The sequence below is a fragment of the Strongylocentrotus purpuratus genome, unplaced genomic scaffold (assembly GCF_000002235.5).
Source record: "Strongylocentrotus purpuratus isolate Spur 01 unplaced genomic scaffold, Spur_5.0 spur5_scaffold_15, whole genome shotgun sequence".
Classification (NCBI taxonomy): Eukaryota; Metazoa; Echinodermata; class Echinoidea; order Camarodonta; family Strongylocentrotidae; genus Strongylocentrotus; species Strongylocentrotus purpuratus.
In genome coordinates, this window is record NW_022145600.1 from 19,083,943 (window position 1) to 19,102,978 (window position 19,036).

A 19,036-nucleotide genomic window follows, 5' to 3' on the forward strand; every position below is an offset into this window, starting at 1 on the left:
GAGGATGGTGTTGTCCGCACTCAGGCCGTCACATGGGGTCTTGACCGTATTGACCAGAGGTCCCTTCCTCTTGATAACAACTACAACCCAATCAGTAAGCTATTCAAGTTTATTATTGATTCTGGGCCCTGTTTCATAAAACTTGATAGCAATAACAAGCTACAAAGTACTGTTATAAGCTACCAAAATCATGGCAACTGATTGGCTGAGCGCGAATTCGTCATAGAAATTTAGCATTTGTTATAGATAACAAGTTTTATGAAACGGGCCCCGGTTTCAATACATTTAATTGTTTGCATAAAACAGCCATAATGATCACCACTTTATATCACACTTGACACTCCTGGCTCACTATTGGCCCACTATTGACCTACCGATAGCACGACTGCTATTATGGCGCTCGACGGCTCGAGCATGTCAAGGAATCAAATTTGCCGGGCACCTAGTCACCTCATCCGGGTTAAGTTTATCAAAATGTAGATTATTGTCTTATTTATTTATTTATTTATTCAAGTTTTATTTAAAATAGAGGGTAGGTACGTTCAGTTTTAAAAACTGCTTTCCAAGCACGCCCACTAGGACGCCATAACAAATATGTGATATTCAAAAATACAAGGAATACATGAAAATATAACATTCATACAAAATAACGTTAGATGTGGCAGAGACATGTAACCCAGCCTATAGTTTGCAGGCACAAACCCTTATCAGACGTAGTGCGTAATAGAGTGTCTGATCTAAGAGACTATGACGAATGCACGGTCTAATAAAGTGCTCCTATAGGCCCTGTACTTAGCCAGAGCTGGGCTCATCTCAAGACTTAAGTGTCAAGTTTGAGTCTGTGTCAGCAGACTACACGTACACGTTTTTTTTTTTTGGGGGGGGGGGATGGGCTTATATTACCACACCATTTATCTATACACGGTTTATAGGCGTAATGTAATGATTTTGGTGCCATAATCTCACCAAACACTTGTTTATTTCATAATCTTATTTTCATAGTAGTTTCATTTCGGCTTCAAATGTTACACTATAATGATTTAAGCAATATAAAAGACTCAATTGAATATATTGATTTAAAAAACGTAACAGCATTTTACAACCCCCCCCCCCCACACACACACACACACACACACACACACACACCTCTCTCTCTCTCCTCTCCTCTCTCTCTCCTCTCCTCTCTCTCTCTCCTATCTCTCTCTCTCTCTCTCTCTCACTCAATTTCTATTTGTATCGCTCTCTCTCTCTCTCTCGCTCTCTCTGTCTCTCTCCCTCTCTCCCTCCATATCTAATCGTTCCTTTATCCCTTCCTCCCTCCTACTTTAGGTGTGATCGCCCTGATGCTTCAAGATGCCCCCACTGCTTCGCCGTCCGCCATCTCAAGCGCCCTGCTCAACAATGCTTCCACCGACAAGATTAGTGACGTCAAGTCTCTCTCTCCAAACCTACTCCTCTACACCAACTAATACCGCAGTCTCAGACGAACAAAACCGACACCAGGAGAGTGTTTCACAAAACTTGTCATCAGTGACAAATGACAGTTTTTGTTATAAGCTACTGAAATCCTTGCTTTGATTGGTCATCAGCAGATTTGTCACTGACTTTTGTCATTTGGTCATTGAAAATAGGCTTTGTGAAACACCCCCAGGCCTATTAAACAAATGATGTATTACCCTAACGGCCCCAAGTAGGTCGCTTTGGAATCAGTTTGGAGTCGGTTTTTTTATCGGCATGACTGAGGTATAATACCCCCATACAGTCACACCGACAAGACCAACATCACACGAACCAAATTACATATTACCCCCTAATAACAAAACATAGGTTGCTTTGGAATCGGTTTGGAAACGGTTTCGCGGTGTGACTAAATAAGTGCACACCTTTCACTAACTGTAATAAATTCAATTTTAATACACATTTTATGTTGTCACTTTAGAATTTGTTTGTCGTGTGTGTATGTCTCTCTGTTGTTGTTGTTGTTGTTGTTCGTTGTTGATGATGATATTTTTGTTATTTCTTTGTTTTGTTGATATAACATGATCGCTAAGATTTTCGCGAAATCAACTCGAGAGCAATTTTAGAACCCAATTTTATGTCTTTTAGAAACCACTTTCGGATTGCGTAATATGTCATGTATCAATTAGTGTCCGCCCGTCTCTGCTGGCGAGGTTAAAATGCGGGCAAAAACGTCTTTCGTGATTGTGGCGATCTGAAAGCTAATTTGGGATTGATATTGAATAAATTACATAGTAGAGTAAAAAAAAAAAAAAAAAAAAAAAGATTAATGCAAAGAGAGAGAGAGAGAGGGGGAGGAAGAGAGAAAGAGAGAGATAAGGAGAGATAAAGAGAGAGAGAGAGAGGGAGCGAGAAAGAAAAAGAGAGAAACAAATGGAGAGAGAAAGAGAGAAGGGAAGCAAGAGGAAGAAAGAGAGAAAGCGAGAGAGAGAGAGAGAGAGAGAGAGAGAGAAGAGAGAAGGGAAGAGAGAGAGAGAGAAAGAAGCCCCCTGTTACACCCACAAATGTAATAACGCCCACAAATGTAATAACACTTTACCCACAATACTTTACCCACAAATGTAATAACACTTTACCCACAAATGTAATAATTTCACCCACAAATGTAATAACCACTTTACCCACAAATGTAATAATTTTGAATCACCCACAAATGTAATAATGACTTTACCCACAAATGTAATAAATTTGAAGGGATATTTTGTCGAATTTGTCGAATTTGTCGAAACCCTGTAATAAGGCATGGGTATAGTGCGCAGTCTTTACTCCAGACCCGGTTATTTCAAAAATTTAAAAAATCGTCAAAACTAAGACCCCATTATCCTTTTCCTGTGGAATAACATGAGAATCGAGCGTAGTCTTTCCTCCAGACCCGTTTATTCAAAAGTATTTTTTTTTAAAAATTAAACTAAGACCCCACCATCTTCCAAACTAAGACCAGGTAATAAAGCATGGGTTTAGAGGGTAGTTTTTCTTCCAGACCCGGTTATTTCAAAACTTTTTTAAAAATCTTCAAAACTAAGACCCCATCATCTTATTCCTGTGGAAGAACTGTTGTTGTTGTTGTTGTTGTAGTCTTAAGGACGTGTGTCATTCAATTAGTACATGAGTATTGAGCGTAGTCTTTCCTCCAGACACGGTTATTCAAAAGTTAAAAAAACAAGAAACAAAACAAAACAAAAACCTTTTAAACTAAGACCCCTCCATCTTTCAAATTAAGACCTGGTAATGAAGCATAGGTATAGAGCGTAGTATTTCCTCCAGACCCGGTTATTTCAAAAGAAATAGAAATTAAAACAAAAATCTTCGAAACTAAGACCCACCATCTTATTCCTCTTTTTTTTCATTTAAAAATAAATTACATTATTACATATGTGGATACAACACGTCACAAATAAATGATTGGTCGGCGGTCACACGAACTGACGAATCAGTTAAAATGGTCCATATATATAGCACACAGTGTCTCATTGACTTTTGAAAGTTCACCCACCGTAATTTTTAAAATAGGTTACAAGCTCACCATTGCCTATAATACACATGTGAAACAAGTCGAACTTTGGACTCAGTCTGCCAAGTGATTGTAAGATTATAGGTCAAGCACACGAAGGATAAGAAGCATGAATTATCAATTATCACTTCTGCTATGTTCATTATGTCCATTTCATCCAAACCCCCACCGTAATTTTTCCATTTAGTAAAAGCAAACACGAGTTTAGCAAAAACATGAATATTCATGAACGGTCAGACAATACAGCCTTTTAGTACGTAACGTATAGTGAATGGGAATGGGCGATGATCCGTCCAGGAGGTAGAGGTCAGTGTTTTGTGCTGGCAATGTTCACACGAGCGAAAATGAGACAATCGGAGCAATATGCGGGTCTGGAGGAAAGACTACGCTCAATACTCATATTCTTCCACAGGAATAAGATGATGGGGTCTTAGTTTTGGAGATTTTTAAAAAGTTTTGAAATAAGCGGGTCTGGAAGAAAAACTACGCTCTAAACCCATGCTTTATTACCGGGTCTCAGTTTGGGAGATAGTGGGGTCTTAGTTTAAAAGTTTTTTTTTTTTTTTTTTTTTTAACTTTTGAATAACCGGGTCTGGAGAAAAGACTACGCTCGACTACGGCGTAAATATTCATAATTGAATGACACACGCCCTTAAGCCTAAAACAACAACAACAACAACGTTATTCCACAGGAAAAGGATTATGGGGTCTTTGTTTTGAAGATGTTTTAAATTTTTGAAATAACCGGAGTAAAGACTGCGCGCTATACCATGCTTTATTACAAGGTTTTAGTTTTGAACAAATTCGACAAAATATTCCTTCAAATTCATTACATTTGTGGGTGTTATACATTTGTGGGTAAAGTGTTATTACATTTGTGGGCGTTATTACATTTGTGGGTGTAACACCCCCCACCCCCCCCCCCCCCAACTGTGACATCCGCCATGCCACAGCCGTGAGACATATAGTAGCATTACATTTGGGAATCAAAATACAATCCTTCAGTAAATAAATATACACCAAACAAAACATACAAATCACATAAACACGATGCATTTTCTTTCATAGGTCGTTTAATTTGATAAAATCCAGCAACTGGAAGACTAGAATAATCAAAAGTTGAAGATTATATTGAATAGACTATCATTTCTACAACTTGTAATATCGCATATTGATATTCAGATTTTAAGTTTACATCAAATGAAAGAAAGGTGCTTTATAAATGCTATTAAAGGTACTCTATAATCATTATGATGAACATAATTCATGATAACAATCATGTAAAGGTTTCATTAAGGTAAAGAGAATGAAAGAAGTAATCCAAGGAGGAGGAGAAGAAGAAGAAGAGGGCAAAAAACGAAAATTAAGCAAGCTACATGCTCTTGATTCCAAAACGGGCATCGCAAAACAGAGATAGTTATGTAACTGGAAGTTGCTTGTGATTGGCCAGTCATTTCACGGAGCCTCACACATTCTCCGTAGGGGAACGACGCACCATGATAATACCTTTGACCGCTTCAGGCGCGTTCGTGCCACAGCTATCTCTCTTAGTACGCTATGGTTTATTCTTCTTGGAGGAACTCGGCCAGTTGTCGCATGATTTCCTTTTTACGTTCAGCGAAATCGTCGTCATCGACTTCAGTGGCACGTGTTACTATGGCTGTGGAAAGGCACAGAGATATTCTCCTCATTATCGTTGTTTGGTTAAATTTTGCATATGATTAAATTTAAAATGATGTACTATTGCTAATACACGACCGCAAAGACTCTCAAGAAATCAGCCCGAGGTCGATGTTAATAGCCTATTGTATATCCTATAGATAGATATCACGTTCGCATTACTTATTCCGCCATTGTAATTATCATACGCTTTAACAGATGATGGACCGGGCCACCGAAAAAAAACACTGATTTTTTTTTTTCGTAAAAATTGTACCTAAAACAAACAAAAAATGCAACAACAAAAATCCCTCTCTCCCCCACACTCACTAACATCCAAGTTACGGGCCTGACTCCGTAAACCGTTGGAAGAAAAAAAACAGCCGCTGGTTTCTCTTCTTTTAACGTGCAAGTGAATGGCAACTGTGGGCAACAAAGGTCCTGAGCGTCCTTAAATTTACCTCTTCATTTTTTTTAACCGCTGCAGTTTACCGCTGCATCTAAGAACAAGGCCTAAGTTTAATTATTCGAAAGTCTTGTTAATCGTCTTGATAATTATTCAGCTTTATACTTACGTGAGCATCCACCATCCTCGTTCTCCTCATAGTCTTCTCCGCACTTGCACCAGTACTTTCCGTCTTCCTCCACACACTCGCCGTTTTCGTTGCAGTCGTTGGTTCCTTGGCTGCAATCGGACAAGGAATAGTATTTACGGGCTAGCATCTCCACTTCCTCACGTGTTTCTATGGCTGTGTGTTATAAAACAAAGACGTATGTAAGAGTATTTTACTGTGAGATTAATTTATCCACTTGGAGAGAAATAAGAGTCATGAAACTGAATTTCAAAAGAGGCTGTCTGAAAGGTATCATAAAAAGGTTGATTATATTGTAAATAGTAAGATATACGAATGGCAGATTACGAATTCTCTGGCATGGAGGATAGGGGGGGGGGGGGAAAGAAGAAAATGTCATTAGGTTTTTGGTGTGTCGTTTTGGCGAAAACATTCTATGACAAGAAACAACAACAAAATCGGTGCCATCAGACCTCGTCTTCTTCATTTCTATTTTCAATTCAAATTTGAATTTGAATGTTGTCACACTGGCTTGTTGTATCACGACGACCTAACCGTACGTTATTAATGAAATGTTTATCAGAACAATTATCTACTAGAATTGATGTAAAGAATCAACACGAATCTACACGATCTCAGCACGTCCTAAGCCCTTTTTACACGTACACTCAGGCGCGGATCCAGGATTTCTTAGGGGGGGGCCCAAATTTGAAATTTTGCGAGCCAAATATTGGTACGTAATGGTGACCAACAGTGACATAATGCGGGGGGGGGGGTCGGTGCAGGGAGGGGCGAGTTTCCCCTCCCTCCTCCGCGAAACGCGGAAGCTTTGACGTTTTATTAAATTATTAGAGAAAGAAGACGATTCGTTGTACCTTTCTCGAAAAAAATTCTCGTCTGAATTAAGTTTTTCACCTCCCGCGCGAAGCGCGGAAAATTTTACGATTTATTTAACTATTAGAGAAAGAAGACGGTTCGTTGTAGAGTTTTCGACTCTTAATCCTCGTCTGAATTCAGGTTCCCCCTACCCTCTGCGCGAAGCGCGAAAGCTTTTAAGTTTATTTCAATCATTAGAGAAAGAAGACGATTCGTTGTACCGTTTTCGAAAATAATCCTCGTCTGAATTTAGATTGTCCCCCTCCCGCGCGAAGCGCGGAAGCTTTTACGTTTCATTAAATCATTCGAGAAACAAGACGATGCGTTGTACAGTTCTCGACTCTTAATCCTCGTCTGAATTCAGTTTTCCTCCTTCCGCGCGAAGCGTGGAAGCTTTTACGATTCATTAAATCATTAGAGAAAGACGACGATTCGTTGTACCGTTCTCGACTCTTAATCCTTGTCTAAATTCAGTCCCCCCCCCCCCTCCCCCTCCTGCACGAAGCGCGGAAGCTTTGACGTTTCAATAAAACATTAAAGAAAGAAGACGATTCGTTGTACCGTTTTTGAAAATAATCCTCGTCTGAATTTAGATTTTTCCCCTCCCGCGCGAAGCGCGGAAGCTTTGATGTTTCATTAAAATATTAAAGAAAGAAGACGATTCGTTGTACCGTTTTTGAAATTAATCCTCGTCTAAATTTAGATTTCCCCCTCCTGCGCGAAGCGCGGAAGCTTTGACGTTTCATTAAAATATTAAAGAAAGAAGACGATTCGTTGTACCGTTCTCGACTCTTAATCCTCGTCTGAATTCAGGACCCCCCCCCCCCCCTCTCGCGGAAGCTTTTAATTTTCATTAAATCATGAGAGAAAGAAGACGATTAGTTGTACCGTTTTCGAAAATAATCTTCGTCTGAATTTAGATTTTCCCCTCTTCCGCGCGAAGCTCGGAAGCTTTTACGTTGCATTAAATCATTCGAGAAACAAGACGATTCGTTGTACAGTTCTCGATTCTTAATCCTCGTCTGAATTTAGTTTTCCCCCTTCCGTGCAAAGCGTGGAAGCTTTTACGAATCCTTAAATCATTAGAGAAAGAAGACGATTCGTTGTACCGTTTTTGAAATTAATCCTCGTCTAAATTTAGATTTCCCCCTCCTGCGCGAAGCGCGGAAGCTTTGACGTTTCATTAAAATATTAAAGAAAGAAGACGATTCGTTGTACCGTTCTCGACTCTTAATCCTCGTCTGAATTCAGGTCCCCCCCCCCCCCTCTCGCGGAAGCTTTTAATTTTCATTAAATCATGAGAGAAAGAAGACGATTAGTTGTACCGTTTTCGAAAATAATCTTCGTCTGAATTTAGATTTTCCCCTCTTCCGCGCGAAGCTCGGAAGCTTTTACGTTGCATTAAATCATTCGAGAAACAAGACGATTCGTTGTACAGTTCTCGATTCTTAATCCTCGTCTGAATTTAGTTTTCCCCCTTCCGCGCAAAGCGTGGAAGCTTTTACGAATCCTTAAATCATTAGAGAAAGAAGACGATTCGTTGTACCGTTCTCGACTCTTAATCCTTGTCTAAATTCAGTCCCCCCCCCCCCTCCCCCTCCTGCGCGAAGCGCGGAAGCTTTGACGTTTCATCAAAATATTAAAGAAACCAGACGATTCGTTGTACAGTTCTCGATTCTTAATCCTCGTCTGAATTTAGTTTTCCCCCTTCCGCGCGAAGCGTGGAAGCTTTTACGAATCCTTAAATCATTAGAGAAAGAAGACGATTAGTTGTACCGTTCTCGATTCAGTCCCCCCCCCCCTCCCCCTCCTGCGCGAAGCGCGGAAGCTTTGACGTTTCATCAAAATATTAAAGAAAGAAGACGATTCGTTGTACCGTTCTCGACTCTTATTCCTTGTCTGAATTCAGGTCCCCCCCCCCCCTCCCGCGGAAGCTTTTAATTTTCATTAAATCATTAGAGAAAGAAGACGATTCGTTGTACCGTTCTCGACTCTTATTCCTTGTCTGAATTCAGGTCCCCCCCCCCCTCCCGCGGAAGCTTTTAATTTTCATTAAATCATTAGAGAAAGAAGACGATTCGTTGTACCGTTCTCGAAAATAATCCACGTCGGAATTTAGTTCCCCCTCTATCCCGCGCGAAGCGCGGAAGCTTTTATGTTTCGTTAAATCATTAAAGATTCGTATTATAGTTCTCGCCTCTGGATCCTCGTTTGAATTCAGGTCCCCCCCCCCCCCTCCCGCGCGCAAAGCGCGGAAGCTTTGACGTTTCATAAGATTAAGAGAGAAAGAAGACGATTTGCTGTACCGTTCTTGATTCTGAATTTCAAAGATATCCTTTGTCTGCTCCTTTTTCTTCCTACGCCCCCGCCTGGCTACGTGCCTGCGGTCCGATAAACATATTTTGATACCTTGTCCGACCCCGCAAGCTCAGGGGTTTAAGGCAATAACTTACGGTCAGATATGCATTTAGGTGCCCGCCTTAGGGCCCCTGGTGGGGTCGAGACGGCGGAGCCGGCCCCGGAAGCTCAGGGGTTTTAGGCGTTTAACTAAGGCCCGATGAGCTTTTTTTTTTGTATACCTTATTTTTTTTGTGACACTGGCAGGACACTATTGGCGTGGGGTACAGGGGGCAGAGCCCCCCCCCCAAATCAGGGGTTTTAGGCATTAAATTACCGTCAGATAAGCATCTATGGGTCCCCGTAGGGCCCTATAGGTGGAGTCCATGGGGGCAGAGCCCCCGGAAGCTTAGGGGTTTTAGGCATTTAATCCAGTTCAGATGAGCATATTTTGATGCCTTAATTTTTTTTTAACACGGGCAGTTAACTATTCTCTCTTTCTTGCTCTCATTCTATTTTATTTCTCTTTATTACACTTTTTCAAAAAAAGTGTAGGGGGGTGGAGGGAGCTCGAGGCTCCCGATTCCTGCCGTACCTCGGGCCCTGACATTACATGTAGGAATCTCAAGAATCATATTTCTTGCCTGGCTGTAAATTTAGGAATTTGTCATTTTCCAACAAACACATACAAACGTATAATTTACTAAAAAGTGAGAAAAAATCTCGGAAATTAAGTAATTTCAGCATTATTTGTAATCCATGGTTGTGGAATTAGAAATAAACCACGTTTGAATTTGATTTCCCCCAAGCCCCCCCCCCCCCCATCAGTACGCAAGTATCTCCTCTTTTCCTTTTTTCTTTCCCTTTCCTTCCTTCTCTCTTATTTTTGTGATTGGGGGGGGGGGTCAACAGCCTGGGAGGCAAGGCTCTTTCGGGCCCCCCCCCCCGATCTCCTTCTTTCTCCTTTTCTTTTTTCTTCCACTTTTTTCTTTCCCTTTCTCTCTTCTTTCCCTTTCCCTTCTTTTCCTTTCTTCTCTCTCTCTTTTTTTTTTTTTTTTTTTTGCGGGGGGGGGGGGGGCCAAGGCCCGCTCGGCCCCCCCTGGATCCGCGCCTGCGTACACTGATCTACAAATGCGCTAGTTGAAAGCTACATTTATTGAAATCATGTTGGCATGTGACTCTAATCAATCAGGCTATGCTATGAATTGTAACTCTTTTTTTAAATCAATCTTTTTATAAGATCCAAAATCCAAAGCTTCAAAATGATGATTTTTTTTTTCTCATGGAATATTTAAAATGATGTACTATTGCTAATACACGACCGTAAAGACTCTCAAGAAATCAGCCCGAGGTCGATGTTAATATCCTATTGCATATCCTATAGATAGACATTACGTTCGCATTACTTATTCCGCCATTGTAATTATCGCACGCTTCAACATAATTATGATAGACAGAGCCACCGAAAAAAAAAAATTGATTTTTTTTTTTTTTTCGTAAAAATTGTACCTAAAACAAAAAAAAATGCAACAACAAAAGTCCCTCTCTCCCCCACACTCACTAACATCCAAGTTACGGGCCTGACTCCGTAAACCGTTGGAGGAAAAAAACAGTCGCTGGTTTCTCTTCTTTTAACGTGCAAGTGAATGGCAACTGTGGGCAACAAAGGTCCTGAGCGTCCTTAAATTTACCTCTTCATTTTTTTTAACCGCTGCAGTTTACCGCTGCATCTAAGAACAAAGCCTAAAGTTAATTATTCGAAAGTCTTGTTAATCGTCTTGATAATTATTCAGCTTTATACTTACGTGAGCATCCACCATCCTCGTTCTCCTCATAGTCTTCTCCGCACTTGCACCAGTACTTTCCGTCTTTCTCCACACACTCGCCGTTTTCGTTGCAGTCGTTGGTTCCTTGGCTGCACTCGGACAAGGAATAGTATTTACGGGCTAGCATCTCCACTTCCTCACGTGTTTCTAAGACTATGGCTGTGTGTTATAAAACAAAGACGTATGTAAGAGTATTTTACTGTGAGATTAATTTATCCACTTGTAGAGAAATAAGAGTCATGAAACTGAATTTCAAAAGAGGCTGTCTGAAAGGTATCATAAAAAGGTTGAGTATATTGTAAATAGTAAGATATACGAATGGCAGATTACGAATTCTCTGGCATGGAGGATAGGGGGGGGAAGAAAAAAATGTCATTAGGTTTTTGGTGTGTCGTTTTGGCAAAAACATTCTATGACAAGCAAAAACAACAAAATCGGTTCCATCAGACCTCGTCTTCTTCATTTCTCTTTTTCAATTCAAATTCAAATTTGAATTTGAATTTGAATGTTGTCACACTGGCTTGTTGAATCACGACGACCTGACCATACGTTATTGAAATGTTTATCAGAATAATTATCTACTAGAATTGATGTAAAGAATCAGAACGAATCTACACGAATCAGCACGTCCTAAGCCCTTTTTACAGGTACAATGATCTACAAATGCGCTAGTTGAAAGCTGCATTTATTGAAATCATTTTGGCATGTGACTCTAATCAATTAGGCTATGCTATGAATTGTAACTTATTTGAAAATCAATCTTTTTATAAGATCCAAAATCCAAAGCTTCAAAATGATTTTTTTTTCTTCTTATGGAATATTTAAAATGATGTACTATTGCTAATACACGATCGCAAAGACTCTCAAGAAATCAGCCCGAGGTCGATGTTAATATCCTATTGCATATCCTATAGATAGATATCACGTTCGCATTACGTATTCCGCCATTGTAATTATCATACGCTTCAACATATGATGGACAGGGCCACCGAAAAAAAACACTGATTTTTTTTTTTTCGTAAAAATTGTACCTAAAACAAACAAAAAAATGCAACAACAAAAATCCCTCTCTCCCCCACACTCACTAACATCCAAGTTACGGGCCTGACTCCGTAAACCGTTGGAAGAAAAAAAAACAGCCGCTGGTTTCTCTTCTTTTAACGTGCAAATGAATTGCAACTGTGGGCAACAAAGGTCCTGAGCGTCCTTAAATTTACCTCTTCATTTTTTTTAACCGCTGCAGTTTACCGCTGCATCTAAGAACAAAGCCTAAGGTTAATTATTCGAAAGTCTTGTTAATCGTCTTGATAATTATTCAGCTTTATACTTACGTGAGCATCCACCATCCTCGTTCTCCTCATAGCCTTCTCCGCACTCGCACCAGTACTTTCCGTCTTTCTCCACACACTCGCCGTTTTCGTTGCAGTCGTTGGTTCCTTGGCTGCACTCGGACAAGGAATAGTATTTACGGGCTAGCATCTCCACTTCCTCACGTGTTTCTAAGACTATGGCTGTGTGTTATAAAACAAAGACGTATGTAAGAGTATTTTACTGTGAGATTAATTTATCCACTTGGAGAGAAATAAGAGTCATGAAACTGAATTTCAAAAGAGGCTGTCTGAAAGGTATCATAAAAAGGTTGAGTATATTGTAAATAGTAAGATATACGAATGGCAGATTACGAATTCTCTGGCATGGAGGATAGGGGGGGGGAAGAAAAAAATGTCATTAGGTTTTTGGTGTGTCGTTTTGGCAAAAACATTCTATGACAAGCAACAACAACAAAATCGGTTCCATCAGACCTCGTCTTCTTCATTTCTCTTTTTCAATTCAAATTCAAATTTGAATTTGAATTTGAATGTTGTCACACTGGCTTGTTGAATCACGACGACCTGACCATACGTTATTGAAATGTTTATCAGAATAATTATCTACTAGAATTGATGTAAAGAATCAGAACGAATCTACACGAATCAGCACGTCCTAAGCCCTTTTTACAGGTACAATGATCTACAAATGCGCTAGTTGAAAGCTGCATTTATTGAAATCATTTTGGCATGTGACTCTAATCAATTAGGCTATGCTATGAATTGTAACTTATTTGAAAATCAATCTTTTTATAAGATCCAAAATCCAAAGCTTCAAAATGATTTTTTTTTCTTCTTATGGAATATTTAAAATGATGTACTATTGCTAATACACGATCGCAAAGACTCTCAAGAAATCAGCCCGAGGTCGATGTTAATATCCTATTGCATATCCTATAGATAGATATCACGTTCGCATTACGTATTCCGCCATTGTAATTATCATACGCTTCAACATATGATGGACAGGGCCACCGAAAAAAAACACTGATTTTTTTTTTTCGTAAAAATTGTACCTAAAACAAACAAAAAAATGCAACAACAAAAATCCCTCTCTCCCCCACACTCACTAACATCCAAGTTACGGGCCTGACTCCGTAAACCGTTGGAAGAAAAAAAACAGCCGCTGGTTTCTCTTCTTTTAACGTGCAAGTGAATGGCAACTGTGGGCAACAAAGGTCCTGAGCGTCCTTAAATTTACCTCTTCATTTTTTTTAACCGCTGCAGTTTACCGCTGCATCTAAGAACAAAGCCTAAGGTTAATTATTCGAAAGTCTTGTTAATCGTCTTGATAATTATTCAGCTTTATACTTACGTGAGCATCCACCATCCTCGTTCTCCTCATAGCCTTCTCCGCACTCGCACCAGTACTTTCCGTCTTTCTCCACACACTCGCCGTTTTCGTTGCAGTCGTTGGTTCCTTGGCTGCACTCGGACAAGGAATAGTATTTACGGGCTAGCATCTCCACTTCCTCACGTGTTTCTAAGACTATGGCTGTGTGTTATAAAACAAAGACGTATGTAAGAGTATTTTACTGTGAGATTAATTTATCCACTTAGAGAGATAAGAGTCATGAAACTGAATTTCAAAAGAGGCTGTCTGAAAGGTATCATAAAAAGGTTGATTATATTGTAAATAGTAAGATATACGAATGGCAGATTACGAATTCTCTGGCATGGAGGATAGGGGGGGGGGGGGAAGAAAAAAATGTCATTAGGTTTTTGGTGTGTCGTTTTGGCAAAAACATTCTATGACAAGCAACAACAACAAAATCGGTTCCATCAGACCTCGTCTTCTTCATTTCTCTTTTTCAATTCAAATTCAAATTTGAATTTGAATTTGAATGTTGTCACACTGGCTTGTTGAATCACGACGACCTGACCATACGTTATTGAAATGTTTATCAGAATAATTATCTACTAGAATTGATATAAAGAAACAGAACGAATATACACGAATCAGCACGTCCTAAGCCCTTTTTACAGGTACAATGATCTACAAATGCGCTAGTTGAAAGCTACATTTATTGAAATCATGTTGGCATGTGACTCTAATCAATCAGGCTATGCTATGAATTGTAACTTATTTTTAAATCAATCTTTTTATAAGATACAAAATCCAAAGCTTCAAAAAAAAATTCTTCTTATGGAATATTTAAAATGATGTACTATTGCTCATACACGATCGCAAAGACTCTCAAGAAATCAGCCCGAGGGCGATAATAATATCCTATTGTATATCCTATAGAATCCTATTGAATAAAGTGAACTTGAACTTGAACTTGATAGATATTACGTTCGCATTACGTATTCCGCCATTGTAATGTTTGTACGCTTGAACAGATGATGAACCGGGCCACCGAAAAAAAAACTGATTTTGTTTTTCAAAATTGTACCTAAAACTTGATTTTCAAACAGAAAAATGCAACAAAAAATCCCGCCCTTCCCCCACACTCACTAACATCCAAGTTACGGGCCTGACTCCGTCCACCGTTGGAAGAAAAAAACAGTCGCTGGTTTCTCTTCTTTTAACGTGCAAATGAATGGCAACTGTGGGCAACAAAGGTCCTGAGCGTCCTTAAATTTACCTCTTCATTTTTTTTAACCGCTGCAGTTTACCGCTGCATCTAAGAACAAGGCCTACGGTTAATTATTCGAAAGTCTTGTTAATCGTCTTGATAATTATTCAGCTTTATACTTACGTGAGCATCCACCCTTATTGTTCCCATCATAGCCTTCTCCGCACTTGCAGGAGAACCAGAACCTGCCGTCGCTGTCCCTGGGACCGGGTAAACACCCGCCGTGTCCGTCACAGTAGTTGGTTTCCTGGATGCACTGGCGAAAGGAGGGATATGTACGGGCCACTTGCTCACGTGTTTCTATGGCTGTGTGTTATAAAACAAAGACGTACAGTATGTAAGAGAATTTATAGTGAGATTAATTTATCCACTTGAAGAGAATGAAGAGAAAGAAGAGTCATGAAACTGAATTTCAAAAGAGGCTGTCTGAAAGGTATCACAAGAAAGTTAATTATATTGTAAATAGTAAGTTGTAAGAATGGCAGATCCGGAATTATCTGGATGATGGGGGGGGGGGACAAGAAAAAAAGGGTCATTAGGTTTTTTGTGTGTCGTTTTGGCGAAAACATTCTATGACAAGCAACAACAACCAAATCGGCGCCATGAGACCTCGTCTTCTGTATTTCTCTTCTTATTGAATTGGGTGGGAGCGCGTGCTCCTGCGCACCCCTTTGGGTAGTCAAAAACCTAATCTTATAATGATATGTGGAGAGCCAGTTAGGACGTTAGTTAATATCACATAAGACAACAATAACGTTCTTCTGGCTATAATAAATAAGACCTACATTCCATGAATCACGTATTAAACAAATAAGTATATTAAATCAACATGTGCCTCAAAACATGGTTAAACCAAGAGGTAGCTATACCGATCAATTTATGTTTAATGTTAGCTGTAAAGATCTGGATGGCTTGTACGATATGATTGTAACTGTAGATGTTTATGTGTTCAACTGTTCAGATGTCTTCAACCGATTTGCAATGTGTTTCAGTGGCGGATCAAGGGGGGCCCGGGTGGCCCGGGGGCCCGCCCCCCCCCCCCCTTGAGAAAAAAAAATCATGTAAAAACACGTGATTTTTACCTTTTTTGGGGGGTTGGCCCCCCCCCCCCCCCCCTGGCGGTCAAGGAGGGGCTGCAACGTTTAAAAGTCGGTCCCCAGACGTAAATAATCATATCTGATTGATACACGTCTGTAATCCCCCAATACACACACACACACACACATACATTAATTTGATATCTTGTCTGATTCAAGTTCTGTTGCCCGTAAAGGTGGAATAATTGTTGTCTTTCCTCTTTTCATGAAATGGCTGCGACATTATATTATATCTCCGCAGAACTTAATTCAGTCAATCTTACATTCTGAGAAGATGTTCTTTATCTGTAATGAATATTGTCACAATATTTCATGAAAAGAGGTTTAAAAAAATCCCCAGCTTTATGTGCAAGAGTGAAGCTTTGACTTGCCCTTATATACATGTATCTACTTACGATAGCAAGAAGAATCTGCACCGCGCACCCTATATGGCATCACACACTTGCAGTAGTACGTTCCCCATCTGCCTTCAGTACATGTACCATGGTTGTTGCACTTGTTGGTGTCTGATTCGCATTGCCCCTTGGTGTCGCGACTTTGCATTTGCAGTTCCTCGTCTGTAAGAATACAAAAGACGATTTAACCCAGAGCCATCTAGATGTATAATTTGGCCAACCCGGTTCGAGTTTGGCGATATGGTGAAAATTGCGTTTTGGGGCAAGCACACAACAAAAATATAATACATGCATGTATATGCCATGTTGTGACCAAGCGTCAAGCCACATTGGCCAAACTCTGTGTGTAGATGGCTCTGATCTTACCTACTCGTATTTCCCTGCCTATGCTGTATGACATTATGGAGGCGCGGTGGCTCAGTGGTAGGTTGATCTTGTAACCAGGACGTCCCTGGTTCAAAACCAAGTCGATGCACTAGTGCCCTTCGGTAAGGTATTTATCCGCATTACCAAGTTCTTTAAAGAGAACTTAAAGCCGTCGGTTCCTTGCAGTAGATAGTGAGTTTGAGTTTATTTTATTTATACACGGTAAAAGCCCGAAACAGTTCGCAGACTAGTTTCAATCAGGGCCGTGTCGACATAGTCATGAACATCTCTCCCGTTAGTCATGTACAAAAATATTATTAATTTATGTTTTTCTCATAAGCTCCGTCTCAGTTGGGATAATACCAAAATTATAGCAAAGATGGCATTTTATTCAAGCTACTCTAAAAAAAACGAATAGAGAGTTGTCCGTCCCTACATCACGGCCAATTTGACATGCATGTCCAATACGTATAGTGATAACAACTTTTTTAAAGAAATAACGTTGTTATTGTCAGCCCGATTTCGTTTAAACTTTCACCAATCTGCTTTTCTGATTTTCCGCTTTGTTTCAGCATAATTTGCTATTAAGGTTAGATATTCCTTTAATGCGATTTACAAGAAGTCTCTAGGATGGAGTTTTCCTGTCTGTTCCTAAATTTCCCGCATTAATAAATCCAGAATGAATCAATCGAAGAGAATAAAATAAAAAGACAGAGTTAACCTTTATGTGGTGGGACAAAGAATAAAAGAGAAATAGAAGCCAAAAACATTCGTTCTAAGTAAAGATTATATGTAGTTTTCTGGGAAAGTTGACTTTGTATTATTGTCGTATATCCCCTTTCTTTTACTCAATCACGAGTTCAATAATCGAAGAGTGTAAAATAAAAAAACATACAAGCTTGTCTTACACGATAACAAAGATAAAGAGTTGAAAAGGTATTTCAAGTAGACCTAGTGATAATGTAAGTAATTACAAAAAGTTGACAATGTAAATGTTTTTAAAGAGGCCGTCAGGCGGATGCAAATACTTACTTTCATTGAGCATTGATTTCAGAGCCATCTGCAGCTTACTCACTAAAATTCAAAAAAAATGTGTTGTCTGTTTTATCGTAATATCAGCACATGAGGCAAATGAAATAGATATATTATGACATGGTGGGTGACCTAATATCTACATTATTTGCATCTTATCTTACTTCTGTAAAACTTCTTTACGACTTTTTGTTTTAATCAGTATATTTTACGTTGAAAATTTACATGCGAGTAAGACGACTTTACTTCAACTCCACAAACACACACATACACAAAAACTCACACGTACACAAACTCACACGCATACGCAAACATACACGCTAAAGTGAGTCAGTCCATAATCTGCAACCCAATGTGCTACTCCAAGATCTCCCTTTCTTGATTCTCAGTGCATATAAAGAATACAGATTATCCCGAAACCTGGCAGACTCAAACGCTACATACACACACAGGAATTCATTAATCTCATACCAAGATGGGAATTGCAAAATGATTTAACTGTACGATGGCAAAAAGGGTAACTGAAATAAAAGTAACCAGGAATAACTTCCTTCCATCTCTTCAGCAGTGAATACATTAGAATTATGTATGCCTGGCAAAGTGGCTCAAATTTAGCTCAAAGTATTTAGGCAGATATCTTTGACACATGGGACGAATTGTCCAATACTGTTCGATTACTAAACTTCGGTAAAACGAAGCATTTTTACAAAAAAATGAATATGTGTACTTTTATATAACGAAAACGGAATGGTGTAAATATATACAACGTTACATACTCAGATTCTCATCGGCGGCTACCATTCCGACGCCGATGAAGGCGACCACGAAAGCAAGGTTAAACTTCATCTTGATGTCTTATTCCTGACTCAGCGCGAAGCATATAAGAGTAATTTCTCCAGGCGACAAACCTTAACAAACTACCCCACTCATCAGGACCGGTCACTATTTATAGGGGTGCACAAGGACCAATTGGAACGCAAGAACAAAGTGCCACGCCGACGCCGACTGCAGTCGACTGGGCACTCATCCGTCCACCGGTTACACTTTGTTTTGCACCATGGCGCCGGGGGGGGGGGGGGCGAACATTAAACTGTGCGAGTCTTTAGAAATTGGCGTTTGCGTAGGAGGCTTCCTCGTATTAATCTGCATTCTTTCGGGATTAACTGAGATCTTAGAAAACCATCCATCTCCCACTGATCCTTCGTTTCGCAAATCCGATTGAAAGATGTTTCCACAAAGAGTTAATCCTGAGGGGGAAGAAGGGCAATAACCCGATATTTTGGTCGAGACACATATGGAAAACTTACGCGCATCTGCTTTGCGCATCGTCGCGTATCCTGTTAAGCACGGGGAACGTACACAAAAAAAAGCCATGTTTTGATATAATTTCTGGTATTATGG

At 39.8% G+C, this 19,036-nt stretch overlaps 1 protein-coding gene across 7 annotated transcripts; it reads right to left on the reverse strand.

The window, feature by feature from the left end:
* Positions 1–4,584: 4,584 nt before the first annotated feature.
* On the reverse strand, positions 4,585–18,569 carry LOC100890914 (fibropellin-2). Of its 7 annotated transcripts, none has more exons than XM_030985761.1 (9): positions 18,412–18,569; positions 17,636–17,677; positions 16,238–16,399; positions 14,869–15,051; positions 13,482–13,655; positions 12,131–12,310; positions 10,779–10,958; positions 5,764–5,937; positions 4,585–5,189 (listed from the first exon to the last, which is right to left on the reverse strand). In XM_030985761.1, exons 1-9 carry the CDS (start codon positions 18,479–18,481, stop codon positions 5,092–5,094), a joined length of 1,263 nt encoding a protein of 420 aa, XP_030841621.1. In that variant the 5' UTR covers positions 18,482–18,569; the 3' UTR covers positions 4,585–5,091. The 7 variants fall into 7 exon arrangements, with proteins under 7 accessions (XP_030841621.1, XP_030841622.1, XP_030841623.1 ...); XM_030985762.1 differs by having other exon boundaries at positions 12,131–12,304; positions 13,482–13,661; XM_030985763.1 differs by having other exon boundaries at positions 10,779–10,952; positions 13,482–13,661.
* Positions 18,570–19,036: the final 467 nt, after the last annotated feature.

Bases quoted from the DNA above. Each gene is read 5' to 3' on its own strand.
- LOC100890914 (XM_030985760.1), bottom strand. From the start codon at position 18,481: ATGAAGTTTAACCTTGCTTTCGTGGTCGCCTTCATCGGCGTCGGAATG. The intron at 17,678-18,411 runs GTATGTAACGTT...TTTGAATTTTAG, and splicing joins AGCCGCCGATGAGAATCTGA to TGAGTAAGCTGCAGATGGCT. The intron at 13,662-14,868 runs GTAAGTATAAAG...TATAACACACAG, and splicing joins CAATAAGGGTGGATGCTCAC to CCATAGTCTTAGAAACACGT.